At 36.9% G+C, this 12,136-nt stretch overlaps 1 protein-coding gene across 12 annotated transcripts in view; it reads left to right on the plus strand.

The window, feature by feature from the left end:
- NRXN1 (neurexin 1) overlaps nucleotides 1-12,136 on the plus strand; it is a 1,175,924-nt gene that overhangs the window by 672,790 nt on the left and 490,998 nt on the right. For all 12 annotated transcript variants that reach the window (XM_075863167.1, XM_075863168.1, XM_075863178.1 and 9 more), the window contains one exon: nucleotides 10,375-10,494. In XM_075863167.1, the coding sequence (XP_075719282.1) occupies nucleotides 10,375-10,494 (120 nt within the window). The remainder of the gene's footprint in view (nucleotides 1-10,374; nucleotides 10,495-12,136) is intronic.

A 12,136-nucleotide genomic window follows, 5' to 3' on the forward strand; every position in this document is an offset into this window, starting at 1 on the left:
CATATAACATGTAAAATTTATGGGAGATACACATACAACATGTAAAATTTATAGGAGATACTCATATAACATGTAAAACTTATAGGAGATACTCATACAACATGTAAAATTTATGGGAGATGCACATACAATAAGATCACTACATGGCAAGAATTAAAGGTATTATTGAGTGTTGAACTTGAATCGTACAATAAGAAATTAATTGTATTTTCGTTTATTTCCTTCCTTTTCATTCACCGGGGAATACATACTTAAAAGTGAAATACCTAACACTGGAGACCAGAAGAGAATTGCATTATAAATCTCTATCTTTTTATTGTAACTAAAGGCTAAGACTCTAAAGAATAGGGTTATTCTTTGAGATGACCCTAAATCTATAGATTTTCTACCTGAGTGGATTCCTATTGCCCCCACTGATCTCCGTCTATGAGATAAAAATAAACTGGCATGCAATTCTTATTTCCCAACATAAAGCCTTCAAATGTCTTCTGATAAAGCTCTTCTGTCCCTGTCAAGGAAAGAGACAAAGACGAGCAGAAGCCATCTGAAGTCCTGTATTCCAGTTTAAAGGTGATGTAAACCTTGGAATGGCATTTTTTTTTTTAAAATAAAAATGTCAGTCAGCGTGATTGGTGCAACTTTATAATTAGATTTTATTTTAAATGATTTTTACTTTTTGAGATAGAGCTGCTCTGTATTCTCTATGCAGAGCAGCTGTCTCTTTCACTATAACCTGAATCAGTCAGTCCCGCGGATCTAGCGGGTTCAGTGACAACGGGTCCTGTGTGTTTCTGACATGCAGGGTCAATCTGTAATCTATCACATCTAAGTAGTGAAAGCGGAAACACACAGGATCCACCTGTAATCTATGACATCTAAATTGAAGCGGAACTAACGGGAACAGGATTTAGTGAACAATACAGCTGCTCTGCATAGAGAATACAGAGCAGCTGTGTCTCAAAAAGTAAAAATATTTTTTAATAAAAACTATTTATAAAGTTGCACAAATCACACTGAACTATTCATTAAAAAGAATGCCATTCAAAGGTTTACATAGACTTTAATGTTTGTCACAGAATAATATCTGCATTATACAGTATGTCTCTTGTCGGAAATCTCAGGAAGTCGGCCATAGTGATATGCCTCACAGCTCTACACAGTGAATAGATGCTGTTTATAAACAACCATGACAAACATTAAGAGACACATTTTTAGGAGTTTTCTGGTTAAAAAAAATGTATTAGGGAAATGTGAGATAATTTAGGGACCTTCATCTGCTAGCTAGTGTGGGAACAAGCTAAAAGCAACATCTCTGGCTCCATAGAACCCTTCACGTCTGTGCATTACACAAAGGCCAATAACTGTGTAATACTTGAATACCCCTGTGGAGGTGCTGCAGGAGAATTAAACACTTGCTGCTGGATTTTACTACAGATTAAAGTTGGTCACTGAGTTTCCGAGTAGAAGGACACTGTGTGGTCTGCTAATTATCAAGGTACCCTTATAGAAATTAGGGATTGTCTAAAGCCTTTAAGGATTCCAGTGATGGACCCTTCTATAAAAATGGATTGTCCAAAGCGGTTGGTGCAGCAAAAGCGGAGAAGTATTTCCTTCTTTATTCTTTTCCTCTTGTAAAGAGGATTGTTTAGTTTAGAATTTTTTTATATGTATTTGAATTCTGAGTTAATAGAGGGGGATCCCATGTTCAGGGCCCTTATCTCGTGACCAGAGTGGAAAGCGATTAGAAAAAGCATCTCCTGTTTGGAGGACCTGTCCTGTCCTGCATTACACATACAACCTATTAATTTGAATGGGCACTGTGTAATACTTAATTTTTCCCTGTGGTGGCGCTGCAAGGAAATTGTACACCTACTGCCAGGTTTTCCACAGATTACAGCTCATCGCTGTGGGTCTCAGCTGGGGTACACTGTGGGATCAGCTAATTATCAAGGTACTCTTCTAAAAATGAGGGATTGTCTAAAGCCTTTAGGGACCCCTAACAAGTATATGTAGTTGACCAAATATATTGTGATTTTTCATTTATTCAATTATTCACTTATTAATATTATATTTTAATTTCAATCATTCCTAATAACATATGCTTAAAGGGCTCAACAAAGATATGAATAATGCTGCCCACTGTTGAATCCCTTTTACAGGAAAATTTCAATTACCCATACAAATTATTGGCAGAATGCCATTTGGCACCCACATGCTGTAAGATATCAATAAAGAGAGGAATCCTGAACGTTATAAAAATGGCACTCTTTTTGCAAACCGAAACCCACAGAGCTTTGAATATGAATGTTAAGATGTACAATTTAAAAGCTTGTATGGGCACCATTAAAACAAAATATGTATTGGGGTGCTACAAAAAATGTGTAAAAGTATATATAGCTAGCGAACAAATGAAAGAGAGCATATTATCAAGGAGCGCACACTTATAATGAAAAACAATTTTTTTTATTAGATACAAAACTTTAAAAACATCTAAAACACACAAAGAATTGATCCATGTAATGTAATACAGGATACGCTAAAACACAAACCATCTGTAATAAGACATAATAGTATATAGTATGATATAGTATAGTAATAATATATCAGTTGAAATATTAAAGACTAGACTGTAGATCTAGTTAACAAATACAATGATATACCCAAAGAATCACACCATTCCCAATGGTACATATAGTAATACATATCACACCTGTATAATACAAAAGGAATTGGCAGGCAATATCACTAAAGCTCATGAATTCTATATCCTATGTAAAATGGACAAAATTTAGCCTCAGCAATATGGCATCATGAGTACCTAGATTTACAAAAATTTTAAAAATAAATAAATAAAAATATTTTGAGCATTGTGTATAGAGAACAATCAATGTGAAATATGGATAGAAATATATATATATGACCTGAGAAAGCTGTAGCAAGGAGTCTGCCCCACGTATATCGCTGCCTCCCGGTGAAGCTTTGTCAGGAGTAAAGACAAAAAAAGCATTTTTTTTTCTCATTCTGGGTGTACGCTCCCTGATAATGTACTCTCTTCCATTTGTTCGGAAGATGTACAATTTGTGAATCTTATTGATAGAATACGATTTTGTAAAAAAATAAAATAATGATGAGGTTTACAGTGCGGCACTGATAGAATTGGAAGATATACATATGAATACACTGGAAACGTGTGCTGTTATATGTAATTCATGTATAATTATATGCAAATTAGGCACTTACAGTGCTGTCGGAAGGAAAGAAAGGAGATCACCCAGGGATAGACAAGGGCAAGGCTGCAGGGGTGCTAGATGTTTTAAGAAGTACACCTCAATGTTTTGCTTTATAGCGTTAAAAACAGACAAGCAACTTAAAGACATAAATGACTTAAGGTGTGGCCTAACTGATCAGGAGTGTAAGGTGCCAGCAGTGGCGTAAGCGCAACCAAGACTAAAGAGAAACGGAGCCAGCCCTGGATCCCAGAGCGAGCGCCGTTTTCAACTGGGTCCGCATTCTCAGGACGCGGATCCCATTAAAAACTCTGACCTGTCCCTCCGTGCGCCTATTTCCGCACCCACACAATACCTTATATACTTTATAAAGTCCCTACACTTCCCGATGTTAAGACCTTGTATTCACCGCGGCATAAACCATGGGCCTGATGTGGCAGGGGAGCCCTGTGTACCTGGCCCTGAAGACAAGAGGAGCGAGGAATGGTGAGTAAATGCTTTTTTTGATCTGGAGTCTTAATTAGGGGTCTGATCTGGGGGGTCCATGCTTGTGGGAGACCCATCAAATGTGGCATGGGGCCCAGCATGCTGTAGTTACACCCCTGGTTGCCAAAAAATCTGTGCCTACTGGCTTCTAAAATATCAGTCCAGTACTGATAATTATGCACTGCTAGTGTGTATTATATGACATCAAAGATATATACTACACCGGATATTAGGTAGCTAGATAAATATTATGTAGATTAAAAATGTCTGGATCTGCATGGGTTAGATAATAGTTAGTGAGGGGGATTGAGTACATTTTCAAAATGCACAATATGTTCCGTAGCCAACAAAGAAAATGTTATTCAAATAAAACGAAGGCTCAAAAATATCTGACAAATGATCAACATTCTTCCACTATTCAATACATTACCATGTGTCCTGGATGCAGGGATGAAGGAAAGCTCTTTTAATCATATAAAAGCCGTCATTTCCTTCTGCCATTTTCTTCCTAATGGTTATAATTTAGCTGGCCGAACTTTTTTTCTGCAAGTAATTATGCCAATGAGACATTATTATTTAAAATGCTAGGACTCCAAAATCATAAACACCAAACTTTACAAAGAGATCACATAGAGGCAGATGTTGTGCATTAAACAAGCTGTTTCTTAACAGTTATTTTGGAGGAAATCTATCTTTTATGCTCGTCTGACATTGTTGGAGCATGTTGATCGCAGTACTGAACGACTTTTCAATTTTTTTCTTAACTGGCTGGCTAATTCTAAGCATATTCTTGAAATATAAAACAAGATAGTTATTTTAATTGAAGTCATGAACATCAAAATTTACTATTCATGCACATATATTTTTTCATTGAGGAATAAACATAAGTTCACTACGGCCCAAGACTGTATCCAGAAAGACTAATATGTTAAGCTCACAGCTCCGATGCTTCATAGATGAATTCTGCAACATCTTAGACTTACTGACAGACTACACAAAAATGCAGAAAAAATATATTTTAAATATAATAGATATAATATGACATTGTATCATATTATATAAAAGTAAAGTGGCTACAGCTACAGATTAAGAATGGGTCTCCCTTGTAGATTCAACTGCATTAGGTAAGGGGAGGCTGTGCTACTGTACAGACACTAGGCCCATGATTACAACCCAACAGTACAGATACCTAGTTTGCCTCTGACATGTAATGCTGTATGAGATTTTTACACAATTAGCATCACCCTTAGCCTTAGGCTACATTCAGAGGAGTATAGCTAACCTCGGATGTGAAAAATTGCAGTTTTTCACATCCGAGGTGCACCCGTGTGGGATGCGTTGTCACTGATCTCCCATAGACTAGAGTCTATGGAGGGATGCGTGACGCGCAGGAAAATAGGACATGTCCTATTTTGTCACAGACTCTTCACACACTCCGTTGAAATAACGGTCGTGTGAACGGCCCCATTGAAATACATGAGTCCGTGTTATGGCCGTTGTTTTAACGGCCGTCACACTGACGAGATATACACTAGTCTGAATGTGCCCTTAGGTTCTGTCTGGTATTGCAGTTCAGCCTCAAGAACATACCTACTATAGTGGAAAACCATGTGGCTGCTATGAGGCCAATGAAGGGAGCGGACCCTCCCCTGGCTTGTCGCATTTTGTTACTACTGTCTGGCGAGAGCCTGTGCAGGACTACCCCCCTCCAGAAGAACAGCATTGTTAGAAAGCAAGGGGTGGGGAATTGCCCCATCTTCATGGAAATGTGAAGTGGGAAACAAACACCAGGCACTTTTGTCCCGAGGGGCAAAATCCGGAACCATATTAGGGGGCCCAATTTGATCATTACTTTTGGCCTTAAGTGGCAATACCAGACACAAACCAGAAACAAGTGGCACTTTTTCTGAAGTTCTGTTAAAAAAAATACAGACCTTTAACATTTACTTTTAAATTCACTGTTTGTGTGCCTAATCTTGAATTTCTTTCTAAACTGTTTGTCCACCCTAAAAAAGAGTCTTCTCTTAGTGGGTATAATACAAATATGGTAGTATACAAAATATGGAAGGCACGGTGTATTTTAATAAATACTAAATCAAGGTGGTCTCTTTTTGGTATTTTCTGAAAGTATTGTATATTACTGTGAGAGAGATTTACATGGACCTTACCAGTTAATATCTAATGGAAGAGAAAAGCTGCAATATTTCAACTTACTTTTAATTCTCTATTGGCAGTAAAATAAATGTTTTTGGATCAGCTAATTTAGCTACATTGATCTTTATGTGCTATGTTAGTTTAAAGGATGTAATGTACCTTTTTGTGCAAGGAAAACATATTCACCCACACATTAACACTTCCTACACAGCAATCTAATAAAAGACTCAACATCAAATGTATAACAATTTCCCAAAGCTATGTGAATGTAGACTCAGGTTTCCACTTTAGATATGCTCGAGCCTTTGATTGTTGACACTACGGTAAATGAGAAAATAATCTAACAGTCCAAACTATAGAGCAAGTACATGATATGGGGACTATACTCTTCTTAGGCCAGATCCCATTTCACATAAGGTGGCCAAAGACATGTAGGAATTGTTAATATATACAATAATTTCTGCACTAAAAGGCATAGAGAATATTTATCAAGATTGGAATTTCATACGCCTATCCAAATATAAAGAAAGTTGGAGTAAAATGCGACAAATTTTTTGAGAGGCGCATTGCTCTTAATAAATTATGCTTCTCTCTGGCCGTCCGTGTACCAGTAATGCGAAATCTATGTCAGTTATGGGCTGGCATAGATTTGCACCATAATTTAGGCCAGTTTATGGCGCAAATTATTGTAAATTTGTCAAGCCACTGGTGGCGCCATTACCTTTTACAAAGCCACGTACATTTTTCAAAAAGTGCAGTTACATTGTGATGAAATTACAATTAGCTTCAACTTTTTGTGACCAACACATTATATTTGCATCAACTTACATACATACATATTGTGCAACGCAATGCAGTAATATGGGCACAACGGAACGTTACATTACGTTACGTCATGTGACTATGGATGTGCCTTGCCATTGTGGGTCTGAAGTTACTGTGTAGAATGGCCATCAAAGAGACACTGGCAGGTGAAATAGGATGAAAATAGTTTGTGCTAAACACACTGATAAAATTAAGAAGATAATAAATATTTTAAACAAGATACTTCAGGGTATGGTCAGATGCTATAGATTTGTTGCAGATTTTCGGTGTGGATTTCATATAATGAAAGTGATTGAAGTTTTAGAAATTCTGCATTTCTGAACAAAACCTAAGTGTTCTAAACCCCTCTGCTTCCCTTCAAATAGCCAGAGAAAAAAAAATTATAAGATTATTTCTGCCAGCAGCCTACACTAGGGGGAGTGTAGATACTTCTGAAGACAGATAAGTTGTTGAATTTAAAGGGGTTTCCCATCTTGGACATTTATGGCATATCCTAAGGATATGCAGAAAATGTCCAATAGATGCGAGTCCCACCTCTGGGACACGCACCTATTTCTAGAACAGGGCCCCCTGACCACCCCATCCTACTTTGTCCCGCTCCCACTGCTCTCTGGCTAATGACTGATGAGGTGGTCGAGAGTACTGAAACATCTGAGCACGATGAGCTGCGCTGGTTCTGTAAATCTCATAGAAGTGAATAGGAGCTACGGAAACAGAGTAGCACAGCGAGCTATGCTGTTTTCCTTACTTTCAAGTTCTGGATATAGCATAGTTCCCCGTACTACGCTGTGTCCGTAACTCTTATTCACTTCTATGTGATTTCTGGAAACAGCGAGCCTGGCTGTTTACCTATTCCCGACAACCTCGTCAAATAATGGCCGGAGAGCAGCACAAGCAAGAGAAAGTAGGACGGGAGTCAGGGGGCCCTGTTCTAGAGATATGTGCTGGCCCCAGAGGAGGGCCCTCATCTGCTGGACAATTATGACATACCCTGCAGATTAGCGCCCTCTAGTGGTAAATGTATTTGGTGGAATTGTATTTTTTAACTACTGTGTTGGGGGCAGCAGGGGATTGGCAGCAAGGTAATTTAGAGCTCTGTATACAAAAATAGAGCTCCAAGCCTCAAAAGGATATATTATATAAGTAATCACCACAAAATGTTGGCCCCATCTAGATTAAATAAAAATAAAAATGATATTCGTCATCACCCCATTGATGTGGTTCTTATCTAATGTTTATGTGTTGTTGTGTTTCTACTTGAAATTAATATTTATCCGCCGGTAGATATGCCTAATCCCTATTCCCTTATTTGTCCACTGCCGGGGATACTAGACACCCCTAATTAAACACAACAACACTGTATTGCACACAGTAATGTCAATTTAATAGAAACTTCCCAGCCTCATTTACGTCCCCAATGTCTTTTAAAATTCTTTTTTAAATCTCAACTACCGAGTAGAAAATAAAACGACAAGCATGCCTAGTGGATACTTCATTAAAACAGGAGTAAAGATGTGTTTCTTCCATAATTGATTGAAAAGGTCATTCGTGACCTTAATATGGGTTATGGTCTTAATTGAGCCAGTCACTGTAAGTGGAAATTGGAGTGGGGGTAATCTGTGTTAAGAAGCGTAGAATACACACTATCTAAACATGACAAATGGCTAGTCAGGGTGCAACCATGCATTCAGTTTCCTAATGCATTTATTTCCAATCAAGGAAAAAACTTTTAATTTTTCTTCATTACATATCATCAGCTCAATTAACCTTTATATTTGCAGTAAAATGCTTGCAAATTGCCATTTTCTCATTTTGTCTTGGTTCAAAATTTGTGAGTGCTACTTGTCATTTGTTTTTATTATGTGCCATTTCTTTATTTAAAAGCTTGCATGTCGCTTATGAATTTATTTATTTTTTGGCTTTTTTCTTCACTTTGCTTAATGTATGCTTGCTTCCATTTTATTATTGCTTACTAACATTTTTATATTTTGCCTTTTTTGCTATTATTTTGCCTTCAAAAGTTGCATTGATGAAAGCTGACTTGCAAGGTAGACTGCCCTGTGTGTTGAATACAAGACTGAAAACCCAATGCACACGATGAATCCTTCAAATATCCTTAGATTTGTGCATTAGAGTGTCTCCTCTTCTATAAACGTTTTCCTTTCTTCCTTTCTGAAACATCTGAATACAATTCTTCCTAATTAGCATAAATTTTGCATAAGTGCTTTCAGTCTTGACAATATGTGTATAGTGACTGCTTTACTTCTTTGATCATCCCCTTCTAGTTTCTGTATTTTACAATGATCCAGTTATGAGGTAGAATAGAATTGTGTGTCCCTTTTATGTCACTGTTGGGCATGCCAACACATCAATACACGAGATAACAAAACAACACATGGGATCGGAAAAGCATGGAAATCAATACTTGCCAACATCCAGTAAAACCCTTTTTCTATTTATTATTAGTTTTTAATATTTTAAACACATGCACATACATTTTCTATAAAACATGTTCATATATATATATATTTTTATTCAAACTGCCCATTTCTTTGATTAAATCTCTGGTTTACTAAAAGTAAAAATTTAGCCTGTAACCAAAAAAAGACACTCATACTCATGAAATATCTGTTGGGCAAACACTCGTTGGGCCACCAGCTATTTTTGCCGACTCCACCATAAACATGCATGCTTAGCTCAGCCGAACATGCATGTTTATTTCAATGGCAAAAGGTGATGACACTTGAGACCCTTCTGGAAGCTGCTTATCTCCCATGAAAAAAAGCATTGTCCCTCTTCTACTGACATAGGCCAGCTTAAGGCTCAGTCTCATATCCATCAAAGTCATACTTTCTTTGGACCCCAAAGAGATTTCAAAGGTCTATATGGTTTCTTTCCTCTGGATCAAGATAAACTACCTGCACATAGTTATGTTCTGATCCATTCTAGGGCCAGCTCAAAGTGTATATGGGCCTTTTGGCAAGAGCCACAGTGAACTAGTGCCTATCCGAACTGTGGCTTAATAAGCTTAGAGAATGTTTACTTTGATGACCATATTTCCCCAAGCCCAATAAGCCCTGGTCTATACCCAGGTTTGCCTAATACTGACAGGGGCCCTGGTCTAGTCCATGTTTTTCTATACAGAAATTATCTATGCTTTAAAGCAGAGGAGGTAAATCCTTATACAAAGGATAGGTCAGACTTTGACTATACGCCGAAACTGTCATGACCTGGAAGAACCATATCAGAGAAATTCAGAGAGCTCCACGTCTTGGAACCACAAATAAGTAAATGTCAGGGTGGGAGATTTGTGATTTTTCTGTCTTTGAGTTTTGTTTTTCTATCACTGTAGTTACATTTCAAGTAAAAGGAGCATGTAAGAGGATGCATTAGGCAATAGATATCTAAGTTAACTTCATTTCAGATCGTTGCTTCTTTGAGCGAACACTCTTTACAGGACAATGTTAAAACTGAATTAATTAGGTCAAGCTATTACATTAAGTTCTTAACCCTTTCACATCCATGGTATACATCTCGCAAGTAACAATGGTGGAAGTGGCAACATGTTTAGGTTCTGTATACAAACAAACAGAGATGTTGGCAACTACTGTACGTGAACATGTGTTTAAAAGTTTTTGTGATACTCAAAGGGCAAGTCCAATTTTTTTTATGTCATTTACAGGTCCAAGCACAACCTGCCAAGAAGACTCCTGTGCAAACCAGGGCGTCTGTTTACAACAATGGGATGGATTTAATTGTGACTGCAGCATGACTTCATTTAGTGGAACTCTGTGCAATGACCGTGAGTATTATGGTGGTTGATTATCTTGAGAGCATTAAAGCTGTAGGCAAAATCTGAAACTGCTGTCTAGATCTGTGAGTTATAGTTATATAATACTGTGTAGTAAATAAATAACCAGCCCACTATTATACTTTATATCAATGACAGCAGTACAAACTTGCATCATATCCTCATGCCCACTTCAGTTATTTTCTTCAGGGTGCTATTAATTTTTTTAAACTAATAGCACCCTGACAGATTCATTTCAATGGGCCATGCACACTTCCATTGTTTTAACGGAACAGTGTGGCCGTTACGACAAAAATAGGACAGGTTCTACTACTGTCCGTTTTTGACGGTACAGTCTCGGCCTTTTCATTCATTTGGTCTATTGAAACAACGGACTGCACACGGAAGCTATCCGTTTGCGGTCCGTGTTTCATAGATCCGTCATTAGCGGCCGTACGGAAGTGTGCATGAGGCCTAAGTATAGAGTTATGGATAAAAATGTGTAAGTAAAGATTCTTTGCATATACTAATAATTCAAAACGTTAGAGCACTAGTCAGCTATTGTGCTGCTTAAATAATGTCTCATTTATTTACCCTTCCTTTAACATTTAGCATTTTAATTTAAAGGTTATAAATATTATACCTTGAAATAATTGGCAAATCTTGTTAGGTAGGTTTAGTGAATATATACAGTAGATGACTTATTAAGAATATATTCAAATGAAATGATTCCGTATTTCACTTGTCTGTGCTGTAGAATGTTTTTACTTTTCAAATTTTAACTTAATTTTAAAACCATATTTCCACAGCCATTTTCCATTTCCTGAGGGGCACATTAAAATTTGAAAGAGAAGGTAGTGAAGGAAAATATTCACTTTATAGAGACGTGACCTGACTTTTTTCTAGCTATTTTATTCTGCGTTCTTTAAATTAAAATGGTCTGGGACTATGGAATTTAAAATTAGAGTAATTTTAAGAATGCCAAAAATGATACAATATGTATTATGCAATATATACATGCTGCATCTATTTCTATGCTGTTTGAACAAGCTTTTGTTATTGCTGTATGAGAACCTACTATGTATGTGTGATGAAGACAAACTCCAAAGGTAAGTGCAGATTTTTTTTTTTTCATTTCAAGTAGATTGAATCTGAAGGACGGTAAATTGTATAGTATTATATGAATAAAAAGTTTTGGAGTTTATAAATTGTTTCTGATTTCATGCATTTTATGTACTTGAGTAAAGCTGTATAGTAGTCAGGCAAAAAGTTTTGTTTTCTATTATATCCTGTTTTGACTGTGGATTGACTTTAAAATTCATGTCCACATTTGATCACAATTTTAAACTTTTTTAATTTACATAAGCCCATGATTATTTACTGAATAATTTCATAATACATCTTTATGGGGGTTGGTCCATATTTTTTTATTTCAACCCCCAACTACAAATTACTCCAAGATTTCAGTTACAATGATTTTTGTCCTGGGACCATCCATGTTTGGAATAATTCCCTATGAAACATCCACCGTGTTTGTGAACACGTAGTAATTTTTAAGCCAAATTTTATATCAACAACACATGAAGTTGGGGTAAATTCATGAATAACGGTGGAGTTTTCTTACCCCTAAAGGTGTATGAGCACACTAGGTCCT

Source organism: Rhinoderma darwinii, chromosome 4 (assembly GCF_050947455.1).
Source record: "Rhinoderma darwinii isolate aRhiDar2 chromosome 4, aRhiDar2.hap1, whole genome shotgun sequence".
NCBI classification, from domain to species: domain Eukaryota; kingdom Metazoa; phylum Chordata; class Amphibia; order Anura; family Rhinodermatidae; genus Rhinoderma; species Rhinoderma darwinii.